The 25,155-nt window shown below is 35.6% G+C and overlaps 2 protein-coding genes across 3 annotated transcripts in view; one reads left to right on the top strand and one right to left on the bottom strand.

Moving 5' to 3' along the window:
* LOC104989818 (chromosome unknown open reading frame, human C12orf40) overlaps window positions 1-7,654 on the bottom strand; it is an 83,428-nt gene extending 75,774 nt beyond the window's left edge. The window contains 2 exon segments of the mRNA XM_010841620.1: window positions 7,125-7,378; window positions 7,625-7,654. Coding sequence (XP_010839922.1) covers window positions 7,125-7,378; window positions 7,625-7,654 — 284 coding nt within the window.
* A 4,298-nt stretch (window positions 7,655-11,952) lies between these two features.
* The window catches only part of ABCD2 (ATP-binding cassette, sub-family D (ALD), member 2), an 86,154-nt gene continuing 72,951 nt past the window's right edge, over window positions 11,953-25,155 (top strand). Inside the window, exons 1-3 of one of the 2 annotated variants that reach the window (XM_010841507.1) lie at window positions 11,953-12,888; window positions 14,346-14,526; window positions 24,240-24,361. In XM_010841507.1, coding sequence (XP_010839809.1) covers window positions 11,953-12,888; window positions 14,346-14,526; window positions 24,240-24,361 — 1,239 coding nt within the window. The remainder of the gene's footprint in view (window positions 12,889-14,345; window positions 14,527-24,239; window positions 24,362-25,155) is intronic. The other variant, XM_010841508.1, reaches the window with a different exon arrangement.

A 25,155-nucleotide genomic window follows, 5' to 3' on the forward strand; every position in this document is an offset into this window, starting at 1 on the left:
CTTGTAAAATTCAATTAATGAAAGGCAGCAAAGACAGAAAGCTTATAATGACATGCGGAAGTATTTCTTTGTATTCAACATTAGTATTGTCTCAAGAACTTTGTAATTCAGATACATTAACTGTGCATCTATAAAATTATTTGAAATTTTGATAACTTCAGTTTTTCTGTTTGATAAAATATCAAGCCTCTTTGGATGACCTATGAAATATCTGTAAACTACAACCAATTCCATGTATATTTTGGTTACATAGGATACATAATTTAGTAAGAATCCTGTTTTACCCATAATACCATGATCCACCAAATCTGTGTTCATATTATCTTTGTAGATATAATTTTATCTTTAATGTTCTGCAGTTCCATGTATCAAATTACTGTCTGAAACTATAATCTCCTTAAAATAACTAACTACTAAATCTGAAAGTAAATCCTAAGTTTTTTCAGTAGACTTGTGTCTTCAGATTGTTCTGTGGTCAATGATAAAGCCATGAGAGGTGATAAATGCTGGCACACACCATGTACACAAGTTACAGATTCATATCAACTTTAATGAAAAACAAAATGTTAGAACTTAATTTATCATTAAGCATTAGTTTTTCCTTATTTAAGCTCCATGCTGCCAAAAAGTTCACAAAAGTTTTACCAAAAAATATAACAAAAGAAAGTAATTATTGACAGAAGCACTATAGCAACGACATTTCAACTACCCTTTGTATGTTCTCTGACAGGTCTGACGAGCCTCTGTTCCTTGTAGATATTTCATTGATACCTAATCTAAAATCTTCCACATTTCTTATTGGTCCCAACCCCAGGCATGGTGGCTGTACAAATCTCTCCAACCTTAGCATCAATGGTACAACTAGCTATTAAAACAGCGGCCAGCTGGGATTGTTGTTGTATTAGTCACTAAGTTGTGTCCAACTCCTTTGCAACCCATGGACTGTAGCCCACCAAGTTCCTCTATTCATGGGATTTCCCAGGTAAGAATACTGAAGTGGGTTGCCATTTCCTTCTCCAAGGGAACTTCCTGAGCCGGGAATAAAACCCATGTCTCCTGCATTGGCAAGTAGATTCTTTGCCACTGAGCCACCTTGCCCGCCAGCACGCATAGCAGCACTTAATACTTCGCCTACTCCAACAAGTTAGGTGTTGTGAGCCACTCATATCCCAGCACACTTTATTTAACAGCACATGCTGATAAATATCAACAAAGTCCTACTGTACAGCACAGGGAATTATATTCAATATTCTTGTAATAAACCACAAAGAATATTAAAAATAGTATGTGTATATATATGTGTAACTGAATCACTTTGCTCATACCAGAATCTAATACAACATTGTAAAGCATCTATACTTCATTTGAAAGTAAAAATAAAGGACTTCCCTGGTGGTCCACTGGTGGTCCAGTGGTTAAGTATCCACCTGCAGGGGACATGGGTTCGATCTCTGATCCTGGAAGATTCCACTTGCCATGGGGCAACTAAGCCTGTGTGCCACCACTATTGAGACTGCCCCTTAGAGCCTGTGAGCCACAGCTATTGAAGCCTTCATGCCTAGAGCCCATGCTCCACAAGAGAAGCCACTGCAATGAGAAACCTATGCACCACTAGAGAACAGCTTCTGCTTTCTACAACTAGAGATTGAAAACTCAGTGCAACCAAAAATAAAATAAATAAAATTTAAAAATTTTACAAAAAGAATAAAAATAACCCCCCCACACACCCCCAAACCCCTCCAAGACAAAAGCTGAACTGGACATGCTACTAGGGCTACAAGCATAAACCATGACTGTCCCAAGCAACTGAGATGACCTTCACTGCATGATGGTGGTGTAGTCGCTAAGTCATGTCTGACTCTTATGACCCCATGGACTGCAGCCCACCAGGAACCTCTGTCCATGGGATTTTTCAGGCAAGAATACTGAAGTGGGTTGCCATTTCCTTCTCCAGAGGATCTTTCTGATCCAAGGATCAAACCCTGGTCTCCTGAATTGCAAGTGGATTCTTTACCAACTGAGATACCAGAGAAGCCCTGTTCACTGTATATTTAAGTATTATCCCATTTAACAGATGAATAAAGAGATGTAGAGACACGGAGAAGGCAATGGCAACCCACTCCAGTACTCTTGCCTGGAAAATCCCATGGACAGAGGAACCTGGTAGGCTACAGTCCATGGGGTCGCTAAGAGTCGGGCACAACTGAGCAACTTCACTTTCACTTTTTAGTTTCATGTATTGGAGAAGGAAATGGCACCCACTCCAGTATTCTTGCCTGGAGAATCCCAGGGACAGAGGAGCCTAGTGGGCTGCCGTCTATGGGGTCGCACAGAGTCGGACACGGCTGAAGCGACTTAGCAGCAGCAGCAGCAGCAGAGACACAGAGGCTAATTTCCTGTAAAGAGAATTTACCATAAAGCTTAAGTTTCAGGGCACTTCACTTGAATATCCACGAACCTTCCAAGTCCTATATATAATTTTGTAATCACAATTTTGAATTTTTTTACATAAAGTGGGCTCCTTACAACCTAGATCTGCCCTTGTACAGACAGGTTTAATAAAGAGCCCAAATTCACATAGCCTGCAATACCCAAAAGGAGTTAGCACTAGTACCAATTTCATTTAGAGAATATATAGTCATATCAGAAAATGAAAAAATAGTATTCGTTGTTTTTAGTTCCCCAAGCACAATTCTAACTGGTATATCTTGGGAGTCTTGCTGTATTCCAACCGACACACTACTAACACCACAAGTCATCATAAAACGCCACTTTCATTATATTACTTCTGAATTTGAATGAGTCGTCAATAACTAACAGATCAAATTTCAACTTTTCACTCTGTCTTTCATCAAGCAGACACCACACACATTTTTAAATATTTAAATGTATAATCTTATCTCAAATTACTTATGTAGTATTTATTTTCTTGTTGTCTTTTTCCATATGAAGTTTCACTTTTGTTTCTAATTTGCCAAATCCTATCTAAAACTATCCTATGTTTTACTATTATTCACAGTATCTATTTTTTAAATTACTTATTTTAGCCTCTGATCTTAAACATTTTCAAGCTTAATGGCATGTCATATTTCCCCCTCCCAATAAACTATCAACTATAGTATAAACTATTAAATCTATCATTGACTAAATTTCAATTATTTTGTATGCCCACCTGGCACAACACCTGATGCATAGTATTAAGCAAATGTTTTGCACAATTGAACGTTTTAGGCCTACATTTAGAACAGCAAACCTCTCCATCATCTAAATATAAATAAGATTTTATACGTGTCTTTCTTATAACACTGGTTACATTCTTTAATCTAAGTTATAAAAAGTTGATCTCATTCTGAATTGCATATTGTGGCCCAAACTGGTTACATCTTTATATTCTACCTCCTTCTCTTCTGTCCTACCACCTTGATTTCTGAGGTAGCTATGAATTTGGTGAAAGAAGTCACCGGTCAATAAACAAGGAAAATAAAAGAGAATATTTTCTAAATTTAAAGAATCAGCACTTATACCTGACTTATCTCAAATTTACACATTAACCTGAGTAGAAAAATACAGGGTCTCAGTGGTGACTTATAAAAAAATACAAAACAAAAATTAGAGTTCTAGGTCAAAAATTCCCAAATAACTAAAAAAAATTTCAATTGGTAACAGTGACAAATTACTAATACTTTTATTTCGTCTGGAGAAGACTGGAAAGGGCACTTTATAATAAAAAAAAGTAAGAGAAATATAATTTTAGGACAGTCTATTAAATTGAAAAATCTGACATTATCACTGATTACCAAGTTTCAGGGACAGTAGATTGGGAACTGCTATCAGAGATATATAAACTAGTTTCAACTTAGATAAAATATCTTCACCCTAAATGAGACTTTGCTTGAAATGAAATGTTACGACATTTTACAAAGATGTCCAAGCCATAACACTAAAGAAAACACAAGTAGTTTAAAAAGGAATATAAGGGAACCTTACTTCTTTCATAGCCCTTTCCCTAACAACAAAAGACATGTTATGTATAACTAACTGGTAGAGCACTAAAGTGAAAAGCAGCAAAAAGTCAAATGCCAAGTTTATTTTATGCCAAGGAAAACTGTAAAGACCTTTGCAACTGTAAAGATCCTCCTATTTAGATGATTCTGCAATTAAACTTAATATATATCAGGTTCCTATAATATACAAGATACTCTGCTTCAATTTAATGCATGCAATCAAGTTGCTATGACCAAAACAAACTTGCTATAGCCTGCTTCATTCACTCCCTTGACAAAAAGGTATAGGTCCCTTAAGTGTTTTTCTGTCTTTATACAGACCCCCTTACTATCTGTTAAATAATTCTTCCAAGTTCTTTAATACCTCCCTCCTCAACCCAACTCTTCCAGGAACTACTACTAAAGATTAGGTCTCCAATTTGATTATTTATCTTACATTCTTTTCAACTTTTAAGAACCTGTATCTCATTGCTTCTTCGTGGTGTTTGTTCTGTGCGGTACTGCTGTCCGTCAAGGCTTAATATAATTTCCTGCTTCTCAGTTCTCTAAATATCCACAGCCCTTTATTTATCCACAGGCCACTTTTACAAGACTCATCTTTAAAACCTGCCTGCCAATGCAGGAGACCTAAGAAATTCTGGTTTGATCCCTGGGTTGGGAAGATTCCCTGGAGGAGGAAATGGCAACCCACTTCAGTAGTCTTGCATGGAGAATCCCATAGAGAGAGGAGCCTGGTGGGCTACAGTTCACAGGGTCACAAAGAGTTAGACATGACTGAAGAAACTTAGCACACACAGTGGTTAAGCACAGTGTTCTCAAGACCTAACTCTGCCACTGACTAGCTAGGTGATCTTGGGCAAGTCACTTAACATTAGTGGTTTCCCCATCATTAAAATGAGGATACATTTGCTCATCGGGTTCTTGTTAAGAAAAAAATGAGCTAATATACAAAAAGAACAGTGCTTGTTAGATATTAAGTGCTATTTATCCACTATTATAGTCATTTACCTAATTCTAATCTCACCATTTTACTACATATTCTTTTTGTGGGCCAAAATTATATCCTTTTATATCTGAATCCCCCTATAAAGACTAACAGTGTCTTAAATAGGACATATTTGTTGAATACTTATGTTGAATATTATGACAAAGCAGTTGTTCTGAGGGAACATGGTAAATGTTCTCCAGTTAATTCCTTTGTCTATATTTTAAGTTCCTAATAGTTCTCAAAATTTTCAACTGCAGAACAATCCTAACATCAGAGGAGAATAAATAAGTAGTCCAGGATGGTCTAGTAAAATAATTAAAATTTGTATTCTATAGTAGCACCAATAAGCTGTTAGTGATTACTAAGCCTTTTCTGGGATTCCGAGGCCCTTTAGGGTCTCAAGATCAGACACCATGATCAACTAATCTTGTCGACAGTATTAATAGAAAGTGGAAATACTCATTGTTTCATTATCAATCTGGGTTTGACCCTAAGGAGTCCATTCACCCCTTCCACACTCACCATGCATGAGAAAATTTATTTTTAAATTGCATATTTTATCTTAAAATTTCACAAGAGTTTTGCAATTTACTCTGTAATGTATCCAAGATAGTTTAAATTTTAAAATATTATTTTCCTCTTATCTCTGAGTAAAACTGATGCTCCAAAGAGATGTGTCTGTCATGTTTTTTCTGTGGTTTCTTAAGTGCCCTGGTAACTAACAATTCTAGGTACAGTACTATCTCACTTTAAGAAACACAGTCTTTGACTACAAATTTCTTGTGGTATGCTCTAGTTAAATCCTCCCAATAGCAACTCCCCAAATACTGCTGCTGCTGCTGCTGCTAAGTTGCTTCAGTCGTGTCCGACTCTGTGTGACCCCATAGATGGCAGCCCACCAGGCTCCCCCGTCCCTGGGATTCCCCAGGCAAGAACACCGGAGTGGGTTGCCATTTCCTTCTCCCCCAAATACTACTCCCTGAATAATCAGAAATTTGAGATATATGACAGAGTAAGAATAGCACCAACATTTTCAGGCTTAAAATGTAATACATTTTAAAATGCTTCAGCATTTGTGAAACAACTTATTTAACAGTCACATTTTAAAGAATATTATAATCAAGTTGTATGAAATTATAATCATATATCAAGTAAATCTTGCAAAGCCTGTATGAGAATTTTCACTTTTCTCAAAGTGTAAGTTTGATGTTACAACTTACTTTCTAGCCAGAAATAATGATGATAAATTTCTAAAACAAAATGCTAACATATTCTTCAAAAGGATAAATGCATCTGCTAAAATTATTGGGCACAGTTACAATATTTGGTGAATGCAAAAGATGTCTTTCCTCTTATAAAATTCATTAGAATGTAAATGTGTTATATTACATCCATATACTACTGTCCTGGGTCTACTTGTTTAAAAAAATGTATTTAATGGCTCACTTTCAATCACAACAAATTTTTTTTCATCAAGGAATTTGATCAAATTAAATTCTGGGGCTACATAATTTCCATCCTGTGGACTTCAAGGTCAACAGCAATGAATAGGTTATATAAAACTAAATTTCCAACCTATTGTTTTACTTCTAAATACAAAATACATTGTAAATTCTCTGTAAATTAGTAAAGTAAAAATTGTTTATTCTACCTTCCTTGGAAACAAACTATACTGGATTTTTATGGTTGATGCTGATCCCGCCTCCCATTAAAGGATTTAAGGGCAGCAACTTCCTCCATAATACTTAGCAAGTTCATGCAAAGATTACATATTGACCCCAAGAAACCCCTCCCAAGAAGGGCAGGACAGAATGAAGGCAGAAAAAGGATCAGGTGCTGAGAGGCCTCATTAGAGCAGGACGCAGGACAGAGAGCAGGTACACCTCATGGAAAGTGGCTCCACGTGTGAAGCCTTGGGAAACAGCGGGAAGAAACTGGATTGCTTCTGGTTTAGGAATAGAGACTTCGCGCTATGCCGTCCCATGTTGGATAACGATTAAAAAACCCACTCCTGGCAAGTTCTTTCCAGTTAAGTCTGTGCACTGCCCTCCAGGGCCTAGGAAAGAGGCGCCATTATGGGAATGAATATCCAGGGACTCAAGGGCTAAAATCAAGCGCCGGCAACAACCTACCGGGAACCCCCGACCCAATTCATCTCAAAACTTCGGAGCGAGGAGACACTGGGGTCCTGACTGCCGGCGCTCCGGCGTCTTCGTTTTGCGCTAAGCGACAAGTTCCTTGGCCTTCGATGGCTCCTTCTCGCCTCCGGGCAGTATGGCCCAGACTCCCGAAAGCCTCTGCGGCCTGGGGTAGGCGGCTTCCAGCCTCCGGGCAGCCTCTGTTGTTTCTGGATAGGTTCCCTATCCTGACAGAGCCGGAAGCGAAGCTGTGGGAAAGCAATTAGTCCACGTCAAGGAGGAAGAACACAACAGTTTTAACCGCTCAGACAGGGGAAACCTAAGTAAATGAAATACCGGACTGTGGCCACAGGGTTAGTGTTTCAAACCACCTACAGTGTAATTTTATTTAGTTCTCTATTGGTCTCACTCAGCCTTTCTTCAGGTCAAAGACCAGCCTTGATGAAGAAAAAGAAAGCGAGGACAAAGTTATAGATCCAACCATTCCCACATACCGATTCTCCAAGTCTTTTAAAATCTTTCATTTTTAGTTTTAATATTCAGTAAACAGTTATTAGAAATATTGCACTATAGTAATTGAAAAGTCTGTATATTTTGTAATTTTTTGAGAACACCACATCAAAACTTGATTTAGCTATAAAAGCCCAAAGACTTTAAACTCTTTACGGGAAAAAACTCAAAACAAAATTGAGTTTTACTGTTCATTTATGTGTTATACTTGAATATATTAACCTGGAGAATATCTCATAATTTCAAATATAATACATTTTCTGTTCAGTCATTAGGAAATAGTACCTAAAATAGGATTATGTCCCAGGGCAGGCATCTTGTATAATCATGGGCTAAGTTGCTTTAGTTATGTCCAACTCTGTGCAGCCCCATGGACTGTAGCCTACCAGGCTCACCTGTTCATGGGATTCTCCAGGCAAGAACAATGGAGTGGGTTGCCATTCCATTCTTCATATATAATCATATAAGTACTGATTTTTATAACAAAAATTCAGTGAAGTACGTCTATCATTGGTTTGAATTGGACTAGATATTAAGTATTATTTGTAACAAATGAAATGTTGACCTAAGGTTTCATTGGCAATGTTATGCCTCACATGAAAAAGGTTAGCACAATTGATAGATAATGAGTCAAATACTGAGTTATTTTGGACCAGAGGGCAATTAAGTAATTCTTGGGTCAGGAAATAGTTCAAGAAAGAAATAGAGCACAGCTAAAATATTATTTAGCATTTGTTGAAAAAATCCATCCAAAATTCTTAAATCTTAATTTATCATTATTATTAAAAATCATTTACTTTCTGGAGACTTACTATCTAAAAACATAAACATGCATTATCTGCATGATATATTTTTATTTATATACTAGTACATGTATATCAGTTATTATAAAAATTATTTCTGATGTTTTACAGTTTATAAATCATACTTTTTCTAATATATGTATATATTCTGTATCATTTATAAAGTGTATTTAATTCTGCTTAAATGAACATTGGTAGTGTCCACTTTGACGTGGACATTGAGAGTATCACACTTGAGAACAGACTAATTTAATCTTATTGCTTATTTTTAATTTTTACTTACTTTCAATATCTTTTTCTAAGATTATTCCTCCCCTGTTAAGAAAATTTTACTTTTCCACATAAAAACATGTAAACTCGACAAGCTATGTTTGCTATAGTAAAAAGTGATTTTTTTTCCACCTCCCTTTTCTCTAGTTTCAAACACAAACTAAATTAAAATTATTGTTGCTTAAATTGCACTATGAAAGAAGGACCTTGACATTCTTAGTTTCTTATTTAAATAGCATATGTTTCCAACTGGAATTACCTATCTGGTTTTCTACCATCTCTGCCTTTCCTGAAGGCTTGAGTCTAGTCTCAGGAGCTCCAATCAATCCTAGCCTTTGGGAGCAGAGTGGGGTTATAGGGGGGTTGTGGAATTTAAGTGGTGATAGTTAGGTCTGTACTTTAGTGGTTTACAATAGGTTAAATCTTATATTAACCTTTTCCCAGTTCTAGTAACTGAACTTCAACTTTCCTTGTACCACATTTATGGTAACCAAATTTCTATCTTGATTATTTTCTTTATACCCATTTCCTCATTCTAATAAGTCTTTCACTCTAGGCTTTAAAAGCTTTTCCTGTACCTGAGTTTCACTTTCAGTTGGTAAACTGACCTGCCTATGTATTTAGGTCTCTAATTTTCTTAGCTTGTAGATTTCCCACTGCCCTGCTTCTTCCCTGATCTTGCCCTACGCCAGTGATGCAAGCCACTTCCCTTGACTGCCAACTGCTTTCTGATCCATGCATCCCTCTGTATATCATGTTTTGCCAACTGAACATCCTCCTATACCCCAAGTTCCATTTATCCTGACCCTAACATGTCCTGTCACGGTCAGGAGATGTGACATAAAGAATTCAATTTTATAAATGTAAGGCAGCCTTATTGTGACACTGGAAAAGCATGGGATTAGGAACAAAAATTTTTTTGAAAATAAAAATGGCACTATGATCTCTATGTACAGACTTAGAAAGTCTTAATGGAATGATAGATTATGCTGCTAATATGGCCAGCTATCAGAGTCTTGCATGAATTTGCCACTTGTATATTAGTAAATCTGCTGAATTGAATGGAAACAAATGCAGAGACCTATGATGATTCTTGGAAGTCATATAAGTATTTGGAAAAGGAGGAATGTTTATGGTTACTTATAAAAGTGACAATAGTTCTTTAGTCACAGTCAACTGAATAGTGAAGATCATTCGACAATGAGACAGGTTTAATATTCTAGCACAGGGACTGACAAACTTCCTTAGAGGATCAGGTAATAATTATTTTGAGCTCTATTTCATCTACCTAATTAAGTGACTTAGCACCAGCAGCAGCAGCAATTCTGTCTCTGAGCTTTATTTCATCTACCTAATTGTCTCTATTGCCACAGACAATAAATAAATATATGGGTGTGGCTATGTTCCAATAAATCTTTATTTATGGACAAAATATTATTCTTCTTTTGGTGTATTTTCAGCCAGAGTTTACATGTAAAAACTATTCCCAGGTGGCGCTAGTGATAAAGAACCTGCCTGCTAGTGCAGGAGACGCGGATTCAATCCCTGGGTCGGGAATATCCCCTGGAGAAGGGCATGGCAACCCACTCCAGTATTCTTGCTTGGAGAATCCCAAGGACAGAGGAGCCTGGCCGGCTGCAGTCCATAGGGTCACACAGAGTTGGACACAACTGAAGCTACTAAGCATTCATTCTTAGCTCATAGGCTACATAAAAATTGGTGGGACAAATGTGGCCCAGTGGTTGGTTTGTAATTTGCCAACTTCTGTTCTCATTCAATGGACATCTTCCCAGGATTCCAGTTGACTAGAAATGTGTGTGTGTGTGTTGTGTGTGGGGCAGGGAGGTCAATGAGGGGTGGAGAAGAAAAAATGTTTTTGCATTTTTGAGAATAATTCATCTTTGCCTAAAAAATATGTCTGTTACATTTTTAAAAATATGCACAATTTTGCTTGATTGTTTACAGTTTAGTCCTCCATTAGAGATGCTGAGAATATTTTTGAACACTTGATTTTTATCAAATAATCAAAACGGAGATGGGAAGTAGATTACCTCTAAACCTAAACAAAACAAACAAAACAAGCTTACAAAAGACAAGGAACTCTTGCAAAATGAAGCAAGATGGTAGAGAAGCTATTTCTATCATCTAATTCCCCTTTGACTCCCAAATGGTTAACTTTTGAATATAAAGGCACATTCCTCCAAGCACTAACTCTAAAAACACAGGGGTGGTAGAAGTGAAACACTGCTCTCATTTATTTAATAGTCACTTTCTAAATAATCACCAGTGTATCAGATCTCCATTGTTAAGAATAGCAGTTATGGGGCTTGAAGATTTTTATTATAAGGACAAGTAAACTTTGGAATGAAGTCATAGCAAAGAATTATTTTGTATTAGACTGAAGACTTATCTCCCATTTATTTACAAAACAATAGCCTCATACAACTTGTTTGATAGGTTCTGGGATTTCATGTGAAATCACAGACACTAAAAAAAAAAAAAAAAAATGGGCGAGGGGAGAGTGCTGAAAAACAGATCCGAATATTTGATACTTTGTTTTTTTCCAGTGCCCCTCCCATATGCTACTTTCTTCTCCCTTTCAGATTCATTCCATACCCTTTATCTGTTGATCCTCTCCTCTGTCATCTCCCCGGTTCCTTCTCCGTCATTGGAAATCTCCCTTTTTAGCTCTTGGAAATCTCCCTTTCTTTTTGCTCTTTCTCTGTGGTATCTACTAAAACCTTAGCGAAGTGATGTATTTTCTGAAACTTCTATGGGTTTCTAAGTGACGCTGAGCATGCTCAGTCGCCTAGGCAGGTTTTGTCGCCAGCAGCTGCCCTGATTCGACCTCTCCAAAAATAGACGTTTAACTCTGAACTGTTTAAGGATATAATTCGTTTTGCTCTCTCTTCATTTTCAAGGTTCAGAGGAAAGCAGCGAGGATTCCAAGGGTCCCTTCGTCCTTATAGCCAATGAGGGGCCTGAGAGGGAGGAGCTTGGGGCTGCTCCGTGCAGCTTGAGCTTCTGAGGGAATCATCCCCAGTAGACGCGGTGGAGCCTGAGCTCTGAAGCATCTGTCACAGAACAAAATTTTTAAAAATAAAAACAATAACAGAAGAGGAGAAACGCTGCAAACTATGGAACGCTGTAAAACTTTCTGAAACATTTGCTGGGGATTCCTGTGGAGTATGATATTTTAAAACCAATTCTTTTTGAAGCTGGTTTGGGTAACTGGGAAAATGATACATATGCTAAATGCAGCAGCTGATCGAGTGAAATGGACCAGATCAAGGGCTGCTAAAAGGGCTGCCTGTGTGGTAGCTGCAGCATATGCTCTGAAAACCCTCTATCCCATCATTGGCAAGCATTTAAAGCAATCTGGCCACAGGAAGAAAAAAGGCGCTTACCCGGCTGCGGAGAACAGAGAAATACTGCATTGCACCGAGGCCACTTGTAAAAAACCTTCACCTGGAGTGAATGCAGATTTTTTCAAACAGCTACTAGAACTTCGGAAAATTCTCTTTCCAAAACTTGTGACCACTGAAACAGGATGGCTCTGCCTCCACTCGGTAGCTCTAATTTCAAGAACCTTTCTGTCTATTTATGTAGCAGGTTTGGATGGAAAAATTGTGAAAAGCATTGTGGAAAAGAAGCCTCGGACTTTCATCATCAAGTTAATCAAGTGGCTTATGATTGCCATCCCTGCCACCTTTGTCAACAGTGCAATAAGGTACTTGGAGGGCAAACTGGCCTTGGCCTTCAGAACTCGCCTAGTAGACCATGCCTATGAGACCTATTTTGCGAATCAGACTTATTATAAAGTGATCAATATGGATGGGAGGCTGGCAAACCCTGACCAGTCTCTCACTGAGGATATTATGATGTTTGCTCAGTCGGTGGCTCACTTGTACTCCAATCTGACCAAACCTATTTTAGATGTAATCCTAACCTCCTATACACTTATCCAAACTGCTACATCCAGAGGAGCAAGCCCAATTGGGCCCACTGTTTTAGCAGGGCTTGTGGTATATGCCACTGCTAAAGTGTTAAAAGCCTGCTCTCCCAAATTTGGTAAATTGGTGGCTGAAGAAGCTCATAGAAAAGGCTATTTGCGGTACGTGCACTCCAGAATCATAGCCAATGTTGAAGAAATTGCCTTTTACAGAGGACATAAGGTAAGAAAGAAATTAATATGATGGGTGAAATGTGAGATTGTTCAAACTGCCACTGCAGTGCCGGATACCATCTGTTGTATTGTTTTTGTGCTCATTTCTTTAGCATTTTGGATTCTTATGACGTTTAAAGCTGTATTAAAATATATGCTTTGTTACCCTTTTTAATCATAAGCTGTTAAAGAATTATATGTTAAGTGAAAACTTTTCTAAAGTTTCATGAGAATAACATTTTCACCACTCTAAAAAGCTCTACTTATCTAAACATGCTCAGAATTATCTCCAAAGAATTTTCTTAAAACTAAAATCCTAACTAAGTAGATGGTCCTAGAACACTGAAGAAAAATATATGTTTAAAAGCTAAGTAAACATGCTTCCACTGAGATGGGAAATTTAGGATGCTATTGTTTGTTTGTTTATTTTTCAAGAGAAAAAAAAAGTGCTTTCATATGAGAAGACAAGTGTGACAATTTTGCATGACGGTTCAATGATGGAGTTCCTTAGTTCTAATAAGTATAGGAGAGTGACTTACAAATGGCATTTTCATTACTTATCATATTTTAAGACAAATAAAAAAAGATAGTGAAATGAAATTTTGCCTAGTTTTGAGGGAAAAGTAAAGATCAGAGACAAAGAAGGAAAAAGGAGTTCCAGAATATTTATATATATTAAAGATTTTCAACATTTAGCAGGTCCCTAGAATAACCTAATTACATAAACTTGCAGTCCATTTAAGAATATTAAATATGACAGGAATCTTTAAATCTTAATACAAATGACCTGGCAAATTAAACAGTAAATTATTCTAAAGTTGAAATGGCATTATGATTATGAAGCAGAATTAATTTTCAAAACCATCAATTATTTTTAAAAATTTAGTAGTACCATTCTGAAGAAGAAAATTTAAAGCAGATTTAGGACTTATATTCCCACTTGAAAATTGGCCTCATACATTGTATAAATCATATTTATTTTGAATCATTGAACTCAGTGATATAAATTATAACATGCTGTAGGCTTCTTGCATTTAGATATAACATAGTAAATTGAGTGCTCAAAAGTAGGGTTAATTACACGTATACATGTCATGTGTTTATTTTCACTTATTTTTTGTGTGATCAAGGACAAGGTTCTAGCTATTCATGTTTTATGGATTATCATTTAGTGTTAACATCTTATACAGATAAGTTTGAAACCGTAAGTATAAATCACTTGTCTGTATTTATATTTAAAATTATATATACTGAATATCAGATATTTAAAAAATAATTTAGATGTGATTGCAACTGAAATAATGGCTAATTCTGACATAATCTGTATTTATTGGTTGTTAGAATCACAGATAAGAGTATACTAAGAAAGAGAAATATGAAATTATCTTTAAAGAAAGTCCTCAAACATACATTATTTATTTTTATAGTTCATACTAGGTTAATTCTTATCTCTTTTTCTCTCCATAGGTAGAAATGAACCAACTCCAGAAAAGTTACAAAGCTTTAGCAAATCAGATGAACCTCATTTTATCCAAACGTTTATGGTACATCATGATAGAGCAGTTCTTGATGAAGTATGTTTGGAGCAGCAGTGGACTAATTATGGTGGCTGTACCTATTATCACTGCAACTGGCTTTGCAGATGGTGGTAATGACATTTACACTCAATATTAAATATATGCTTCAGATTAATTCTTTTTAAAGTGTCACTGCTGGAGTTGTGTGAGTAAATTGTGTAGCCATCATTCTATAGTCCTTAATGGTCAGAAACAATGGGAAACTTTGAAACATCCAATAATAAGATCAACTGTTTACAAGAAGTGACTCAAAAGATCTTTCCAGCTCTGCAGTATTTCAGAAACCTCTGATGTAGTGTTTTGGGGGGTTAATCTTGAGCAATTTCAGTTATACTGCCTAGTAAAGAATATTTCTCTAGTTTACATTTAAACTCTACACAAATTAATACCTTCAAAAAGAGTATAATAGTTCTCACCATATATTATAAATTTCAGTTCTGCACATAACATGCTTTTAGTCTATAAGTATTCTATAACTGGATCTGCCTTGATTGTAATTTGAAGAGTCGGTTGACTACCTTAAACAATCAATAATACTGTTTCAGGGAGTGCTTCATTCCATGGAACAGGGCTTCCTCTACTTGTAGGCAATATATTACATAACTTCCTATTTGGTGATATTGAGGGGATAAGGGTTGTAAAGTTGCATGTGTCTAATTCTATCTTATCACTGTTTCAGTGGTTTTTTTTTTTTCTTCAACATTTTTCATCCTTTGGGACAACTAAGAAATGTAAGGACAAGGAGGACAATATTAAAATGTTATGTAATATTTGAGATGGGAGTTTGGGTCTTAATTGGCAGGACAGATGTTATGAATTAAAAAAGAAGAATTTTCCTCTGTCTCTCCAAAGTAAAACATTCACCTTCCTCTTTAAAAATCATTTGACCAAACTTGGTGTTAGTATTGAAGGAACTAGACAAAAACATTGGCTTTGTGGTGAGACAGAGCTTTGCTCAACTCTGCTTTTCCTCTTTTTGCCTGTGTTCTGTTAGTCAAGTTAATTAAACTGTCTAAACCTCAGTTTCCTCATCTGTATCAGATGTATTCCTTTCTGTATCAGAAAGACTACTTCAGAGTGCTGTTGTGAGAATTTAGGAGAAAAAAGTATCAAGAACATCAGTGTTCTTAATACATGGTGATAATTATTGCCTAGAAAACAAATGGCAACACTAAGAAAAATGTAACAGAATTCACACTATTTACAGTTATTTTTGGTACAGAATTAAGTATTAACAGTTTGTTTGAAGTCATCCAATAAAAAACAAAAAAATTACCATGTGCTTTAATATTTTAAAACAGTACTTTAATGCTTTACCAATTCTTACAAAAACACTTGTCAAATTTGAGTCATTCTCAACTAAACTTATTCATTTTGGTAAAGTAGAATTTGTCAGTCCCTTGTGATAAGTGATATATATACCAAATGTACTCTACAGCTCAGCTGTCTAATAGACAATGTATTTAGACCATGAGGAAAACTGAATTCTACCTGTTCATTTAATGCTTTCAAAATTTGTTTTAATCATTTAAAAAGTTTATATTGAAAAGGGCATTGTTAGTATTTTAAATTTAATCTTTTCATAATGAAATAAAATAAATTGCTTTTTCAAAAGAGTATTAGAGAAAAAAAGACACAAACCTATATGGTCTTAAGATTAGTTCTACTAAGAAATTTAGCAAAATTGTCAAATATTTATAGTGAATATGTACAAGTTTATGGACATTTTAAAGGTTTGTGTATAATGTATATTAGAAACTACCCTAATAACAAAATTATGATGTTGTTCTTAGCCTTTAGAAGAACTGATCTTATTAGAAAACCTTGGAGTATTCAACATAGAGCAGAGAAAATGTAGCTATTAATGGTGACAAATTAACACCACAGAGACCAGTAAGAAGTAAACAATGTATGCAAAAATCTAATAGTCTTACTTCGTAGATGATGTAATAAGATGTTTAAAAATAAATACTATGAATCTAGAAAGTACCATAGTAACTTAAAAAACAGCATTAAAATTTTAGATTGAAAATGTGATAATAGTCCGTTTGATGCAAGTGAAACAAAATAATTCTTAAAACTTCTTTTCAAAAGAAAGCTTTATGAAAAGAAAAGCAATATAATAATTTCATAGAAGAATAAAATGAATTCATATGATGATATTTTTATGAAACTATGCTTCAATATTGTAATTTCTAAGATTACTGTATATATCCTTGTAATATTTGTGTGTATATAATTACTAAATATATTTGACTTATAATGATATAATACATGAAAATATTAAGTTATCATTTTACTCTGACAAAATAATTAATTTTTTAAGATAATGACATTATTTTTGAGGCTTTGGGTCTTGGAATTAAATACTATCTATTCTAATCTTGGAGAAGGAAATGGCAGCCCACTTCAGTATTCTTGCCTGGAAAATCCCATGGACAGAGGAGCCTGGTAGGTTACTGTCCGTGGGGTCGCAAAGAGTCGGACATGACTAAGCGACTTCACTTACACTTTCACTTTCATTCTAATCTAGTCTTCAATCTTAATTTATGCTTAGGCCCTGAGTTGTCTCTTACATTAGAGATAAATGAAGTGCATGATACTATATATTTTAATGCAAAATAGATCGGGAAAATGGGTGAATAAGAGAACAATAGCAAAGAGAAAAAGGGTAAAAGGTAGAAAAGAGGAAAGAAAGAGAATAAAGGAAGAAACAGGCTACTGTTCAAATCTTGATTGCTATTTTATTCATCCTTGAGAAAGTTGCAGAAACTGTCTATGCGTAAATTTTCCTTTCTTAACTGTAGGAATAATAATGTATTTTAAGAATTGTTAAGAAATTATATATAATATATTTAATGTGCCTTGAAACAGTCCATGGCAAATAGTAAGAATTTAGGTGGAAGCAATGGTTAATGTTTATTATATTCTTATGCTGTGGGCTCTGGTATCAGATTGTCTGGGTTCAAATCTGGCTTTTTCATTTATTAGGTTGTGACATAGGACAATTCATTAAACCTTTTTGTACTTGAGTTTCCCCATTCTAAACTGGGAGAAATTATAGCAGAGTTGTTATGAAGATTAAAGAAGATCACATGTGTAAAATTTAGAACAATGCCTGCATCATAAGAATTGTTCAATAGATGTTTGCTGGTCTGATTATTATTGTTAAAGGGGCAAGACATTTGAAAGTGATTAGAAAGTTGGTGGTAAAGATGAAGATAGGAGGAATAGCCTCCTATCTTATCCTATCATATCCTATCTTATCCTATCATTAGGATAATCCTAAATTATCCTATCATAATTTTGGCAAGAGGAGAAAAGAAAAATAGTTGTGTAGTAGATTTATTATACTATATAGCTACAACTTTTAAAATCTTGTGATAAGAACAAGATTACACTTATTAATATATTGAGGTTCACATTGCAAAATTGCATATGTTGTCATGTCATTTTCACATCAAAAGAGGAATTTAGAGGAGTGATCTAGTCAGGAGCCCCAAATCTGCCTAAGGTCACACAAATGGTTAGTGAAAGCACTAAGGATAGAAGACTTTATATAATTCCTTGTGTAATGCATTTTTCTCCTTCACTGTGCTGTCTTTATATTAACTATATTGGAACTTACTCTATAAGGGACTTACTTGAGACCAAGTAATCATGGGAGCAAATCATTGAAAAAGAGGGATTGATTATTAATTATATATAATCTGTTATTTTTACAGAAGACAGTACTCCTTTATTTGCTTCTCATTAAGATAAAGACTGAAATTATGTGAAGGAAATAGTTACCTGGGGGCTATAATCTCAATTGTTTTAATTTTATTGACCACTTCTATTCATATCAAGAGCAATTCTGAAAAAGGTTAGGAAAAGCTACTTATAAGTCTCTCCTGCCAGACCTAATTACGGGCACCTAACAAGCAAGGAAGAGAGCAGCTAAGTCACTGGTGCTGCCAATATTGGTAATCTGATAGTGTAAGGTGCACATCAGAAGTAGCAACTGAGAGGTACTGCTCTTAGGAATAGAACTAAAATTTCCCCAACACCCTAGTAACATGGGTGATGTTTTTATTCTCAAAAGTGTACCTGCAACAAGACTATATCTAGGCTCCTGCTACATTAGTATGTCTCATATTCTAATGTAAAATTATTGAAATAAAATGTTATATTGTAGGTCAATTTAGATATGATAGGTGGCAAGAATACAAAGAGGAGCTATACAAAAAAGATCTTCATGACACAGGTAACCACGATGGAGTGATCACTTAGCTAGAGCCAGACATCCTCAAATGCGAAGTCAAGTGGGCCTTAGGAAGCATCACTACAAACAAACCCAGCTGAGCTATTTAAATCCTGAAAGATGATGCTGTGAAAGTGCTGTACTCAATGTGCCAGTGCATTTGTAAAACTCAGCAGTAGCCACAGGACTGGAAAAGGTCAGTTTTCATCCCAATCCCAAAGAAAGACAATGCCAAAGAATGCTTAAACTACCACATAATTGCACTCATCTCACATGCTAACAAAGTAATGCTCAAAATTCCCCAAGTGAGGCTTCAATAGTATGTGAACCAAGAACTTCCAGATGTTCAAGCTGGATTTAGAAAAGGCAGAGGAACCAGAGATCAAATTGCCAACATCCGTTGGATCATAGAAAAAGCAAGAGAGTTTCAGAAAAAGCATCTACTTCTGCTTTATTGACTATGCCAAAGCCTTAAACTCTGTGGATACAAACAAGCTATGGAAAATGCTTCAAGAGATGGGAACACCAGACCTCCTTACCTGCCTCCTGAGAAATCTGTATGCAGGTCAAGAAGCAACAGTTAGAACGGAGGTGGAACAACAGACTGGTTCCAAATTGGAAAAGGATTACATCAAGGCTGTGTACTGTCACCCTGCTTATTTAACTTATACGCAGAGTACATCATGCAAAATGCCAGGCTGGATGAAGTATAAGCTGGAATCAAGATTGCCAGGAGAAATATCAGTAACCTCAGATATGCAGATGACACTACCTGTATGGCAGAAAGTGAAAAGGAACTGAAGAGCCTCATGATGAAAGTGAAAGAGGAGAGTGAAAAGGCTGGCTTAAAACTGAACATTCAAAACTAAGAACATAGTATCTGGTCCCATCACTTCATGGCAAATAGATAGGGAAACATGGAAACAGTGACAGATTTTATTTTCTTGGGCTCCAAATTCACTGCAGATAGTGATTGCAGCCGTGAAATTAAGATGCTTGCTCCTTGGAAGAAAAGCTATGACCAACCTAGACAGCATATAAAAAGCAGAGACATTACTTTGCCAACAAAGGTCCGTCTAGTCAAAGCTATGGTTTTTCCAGTAGTCATGTATGGATGTGAGAGTTGGACCATAAAGCAAGTTGAGTGCCAAAGAACTGATGCTTTTGAACTGTGGTGTTGGAGAAGACTCCTGAGAATCCCTTGCACTGCCAGGAGATCAAACCAGTCAATCTTAAAGGAAATCAGTTCTGAATATTCATTGGAAGAACTGATGCTGAAGGTGAAACTCCAAGACTTTGGCCACCTGGTGTAAGGAACCACCTCATTGGAAAAGACCCTGAAGCTGGGAAAGCTTAAATATGGGAGGAGAAGGGGATGACAGAGGATGAGATTGATGGATGGCATCACCAACTCGATGCACATGAGTTTGAGCAAGCTCCAAGAGTTGGTGATAGACAAGAAAGCCTGGCATGCTGCAGCCCATGGGCTCACAAAGAGTCAAACACGACTTAATGACTGAACTGAACTGAATTGTCCTGTTGACCAATTATCATAACAGCGATTATCAATATATATCAGACATACTTTTAGCTGTAAGTAGCTGTGCATCTAAGTAGTTACATTTGTAAAGTATAATACGTATGTCAACAGGACATAGTCATTAGTGTACCACTCAATGACTTGTCATAAAGTTAACACATGTACGTAATCACCACTCAGAAGAAATAGAAGCTTACCTTCATCCCAGAAGTCCTCATACCCTTTCCCAGTCCTATCCTCATCCTAAGGCTACCACCCCCATCCCTACTTACTCCTACCCCTGCCACGCCTCATCAAAGGTAATTATTTTACTGACCATTTATTAGTAGTAGACCATTTATTTGCTGGTTTGGGAATCTTCCATAAGTAACCTTGTATAGTATGTCTAAGCATTCTAGTTGTTCCATTCTTTGCCAGTGTTTGATGTCAGTCTTTTTCACTCAGGTATTTTTCATTTTAGGTATATGGTAAGTTTTTAGTGATACCTCATTGTAGTCTTACCATTTCTTTGTTGACAAATGAGATTAATCACTTTTTTTCATTTGTTGGCCATTTGGATAGCCATTCTTATGAAATACTGATAATTTTTTTGATTAATTTTAGATTGTTTTTAAATATGTTTTTTCTTACTGATTTGTAAAAGCTGTTATGTATTCTGTAGTAAGTCTTTTGTCAGACACAGGCACAAAATGTCCAATATTTTTCCCAGTTGATTTTTCCTTTTTCAATCTCTTAACAGCTTGTCTAAGTGAAGTAATCATTTTAATATAATTCAGTCTGTCAATTAATTCTTTGTGGTTAATGGCTTTGTGTCCTGTTTAAGAAATAGTTGTGTAACCCAAGGTCATAAGATATTGTCCAATTTTATCTCTTAGAAATTAATTATTTTTCATTTCACGTCAGTCTACTCAAAGTTGATATGTGGTATGAGGTTGGATAAGGCTGTAAGTTTTTGCTGAGATTTTTCAAGATGTCAAAGGTAAAATATAAATAAAAAGAAAGAAATTCAAATATAAATCAAAGGGTAAAAGTACAAAAGAAGAACCTACTTTTTCAACTTTTATGAAATTAACAGACAATTTTCTTAGAACAGTGTTAGGTTTATGGGAGAATTTATCAGAAAGTACAGTGTACCTACCAGAGTTTCCCCTCTTATTTACATCTTGTGTTAGTGTTGTACGTTCATTACAACTAATAAACCATAATTTATACATTGTTAACTGAAGTCCATAGTTTACATTAGGGTTCACTCTTTGCATCATATGGTTCTACATGATTTGAGAAATTATGACATAATTTTAAAATCCTTCATTTTAAAATCCTTTTTCATCTTTTCAGTGAAATAGTAACTGATATGACCATGTTTCAATATATACCTATTATTATCAGGCCTGGAAAGTACTAATAAGATGAGAATATAATGCTAACTATTAAATCCTTAAATGCAGAACGTTTGAAAAAATATTGAAAATATTTGGTAAGGAAAATGAAATGTGTCTACCTAGCATACAAAATAGGTGAGGGCTTTAGGTTGTGAGTTTATATGTCTAACAGACACTAAGAAATCTGACCTTATCATAGAAGTCACATAGTTCCCTACTGTGTGTATGATAAAATACTCCTGCACTGCTCTTAAACCACCTGCTAAAGAACAATTAGTAGAATAAAAATATCAAATGAAATCTTTCCGGAGCTATTTGTGATTTTGTTACAAATTTGCAAGTTTAAAAGCTTGGAGAAAACCCAGTAGGTGTTAGTCTGCCAAAGTAGTAGAGAAAGTAGCATCCTATACCAGACAGCAGTCTGTCTGTGCTAGTGTTCTCTTTTTAATACAGACTGTCAGTGAAAGCTGTTATTCAAACCCCTAACTGATAAAATCCCATAATTAGTTTAGCCAGATTCTCTGCATCAAAACTATTTTAGCACTTTAACTGATATAACAATCACTATTTTGGTAGCTTGCTGAGAGTCCTTTGTTAATTTTTTGTGGCTGTCTAAATTTTGCCACACATTTAAATGTTCTTTAGTATATGAAGATTCTGTTCCCAGTTTATCCAATCATGTCTTTCTTTTCTTACTTACACTAACTCTTATAGCCTTTCTTTGTACAACTAACTTCCAGGGAAACAAAAATAATTCTCTAAAGCAGTGCTCAATAGCCAAACCAGGAGGTTCCCATGAACTCATGGTTGTTCTGATTCTCAAAATAAAATCAGTGCTTGCCACCAACCAATACTGTAACTTGACCAAGTTATTTATTCAATTGGCATTGCCTGAAATTTCTCTTCCCCGAGGTATTGCTTATGCTGTACTTGTGATCTTTTAAAATTTTATGCTGTCTTCAAGCCCTCACTCACAGTCTGTTTCTCCATGAAGCATTTTCTGTCTCTTTCATCAAGAAATTATTTTCGTCTCTTTCAAATTCATCACACTAACTCTCCTCATAGGTTGCCCTGCATTGTTATTTGGAAACTTGTCTTCTCTCCTACCAAACTGTAAGCTCCCTAAGGAGAGTTTGAAAAGCACATTTAATCCTTGCATGTCCTATAGCACCTTGCCTAATTTCTTGTAAATCTTGCTGTTCAGTGAATATCTGCTGAATGAATTTACCTTCTATTATGCATGGATCCCTTTCAGACTCAGCTGAGCTGTCTATGAGCAAGTAAAGGTGAAAGTATCTGATAATTATATCTGGGCACATGTTAAATACTTGCATTGTCAGGGAGAAAAAAAAAGCCCTTTTTTGCTGAGATAAATCCAGATGAAATAAATATCACAGTGGCTATGATATATGGCTCTATTATTCTAATTTCCTTCATTAATTTATAGCTTTCAATTTTGAACTTTGGTGATAGTCTGTAGAAAGACTGGATGGAGAATCAAATTGATGGCAAGATAAAAGTAATGACCTCGAGAGAATAATTTTGAAGAGCAAGACTAAACTTGCTAAATATAAAATAACAACACTTACAAAAAATAATAATGCCTAACATTTAAGACGGAGAAGGTAATGGCAACCCACTCCAGTACTCTTGCCTGGAAAATCCATGGACGGAGGAGCCTGATAGGCTGCAGTCCATGGGGTCGCTAAGAGTCGGACACGACTGAGCGACTTCACTTTCACTTTTCATTTTCATGCATTGGAGAAGGAAATGGCAACCCACTCCAGTGTTCTTGCCTGGAGAATCCCAGGGACAGGGGCGCCTGATGAGCTGCCGTCTATGGGGTCGCAGAGTTGGAAATAACTGAAGCGACTTAGCAGCAGCAGCAGCAACATTTAAGAGCGATTATTATAAGCTATGGATTAGGCTAGCATCGAATAGTAGGTTCTAAACACTCTGGTGAGTTAAGAACAGTGAATAAAATACAGTTTTGCCCCTTAAATAACTTATAGTCCACTGGCAAAGCCAGACGAGGATTTCCAGGGAAACCCGTATTAAATAGTTAACTGTTTAAGAAAGAGCTCGGCACAAAGGAAAGTATATTAAAATCAGAAGAAATTGTATATGCAAATATTAGACAGTAAACAGAATTTTACCTGTTTGGGTGTTGCTGAACTATAGGGTGAAAGTTGAAATGAGTAGACAGAGGTAGATTATGATGGTCAGCTACTTTGCATTTCTTTTAAAAGAAATCACACTAGAAATGTTTGCTTAGATTCCAGTTACTGGTTTTTTTATTGACTGAATCAGTAGCATTTTTTTACCTGGCTGTAATAGAGCAGGGAGTTGAATTTGGTAAGGGTTAAAAGAATGCTTAATGAAAATTGTCTTAATATCTATAGATTTAATTCTTCTAACTCTCCTAGAAAAATAAGACAAAGGAAGATTTGAATAAAATCTGGTACAAATACTATATTTGTAATAATTCATTAATTTCTAGGAAATCCTGATACTAATGAAAAGTTCACATATGATTGAGTCACAGCTTGAATCAAAACTCAGTATAAAATAAAACATTTAGTTACTTAAAAAATTCAATAGTTTTTAATTTGCTTTTAGATCTAGAGGATGGTCAGAAACAAGCTATGGTTAGTGAACGGACAGAAGCCTTTACCACTGCTCGAAATTTATTGGCTTCTGGAGCTGATGCTATTGAAAGGATTATGTCTTCATACAAAGAGGTACTTGTATTTCTTGTCAGTTTGATTTAAATAAGATGTATGAAAATCAAGCAAAAATGTAAATTACTACATATATTTATTGTTTTGGAAACACCTATTCTCTAGCAAAAACTGCTAAGAGTAAAATCAAGATAAAGGACAAGTCCCAAGTGTATTTATTATCTTTCAGTTTTTATACTCTCAATTGTCAACTCCTCTTTTTCTGTCTGTAGTATAACATATTTGTTTTTTAAATTTTACTAAGAGGCCTTTTGGTATGCATTCTGGAGTGAGAATGTCTCAATTTAAATTCCTGCTCCAGTGTTTGCAAATTATTTGAACTCAACCTGTTTGTGTCTATTTCTTCATCTGTAAAATAGGGATAATGAAGGTGATGACTTTGTAGAGTTATGATAGTAAGCACTTTTATAAATGTTAGCCAATAATATTACTTATACACCTTACAAACTTTTACTTATCCCTCAAGTCGACCACATATAAGAAACCCTTTTGTGATTCCACTTTCTTTTTGAAGCCTGGGTCTTCCTTCTTTGTGCTCATAGTACACCTGGTGCTTTACCACATTGTAATTGTTTATTTCCTGCTTGAGACCCTGAGTGGAAAGCAGGAATTATCTTATTCATCTTTACATTTTTAACATCTATTTTAATGTTTAGATTGTATATGGTCAGTAAATGTTTCCTGAAAGAATGGTAGTACGATCTACAAACAGACCTACAGATATCACAGGGTTAAGATTAAAAGTCGCTCTTTTCAATTCAGATATTAAATAATATTCCCATGGATAGTCATTC

This window comes from Bison bison, unplaced genomic scaffold (genome assembly GCF_000754665.1).
Source record: "Bison bison bison isolate TAMUID 2011002044 unplaced genomic scaffold, Bison_UMD1.0 scf7180017864163, whole genome shotgun sequence".
In the NCBI taxonomy this organism is placed as follows: domain Eukaryota; kingdom Metazoa; phylum Chordata; class Mammalia; order Artiodactyla; family Bovidae; genus Bison; species Bison bison.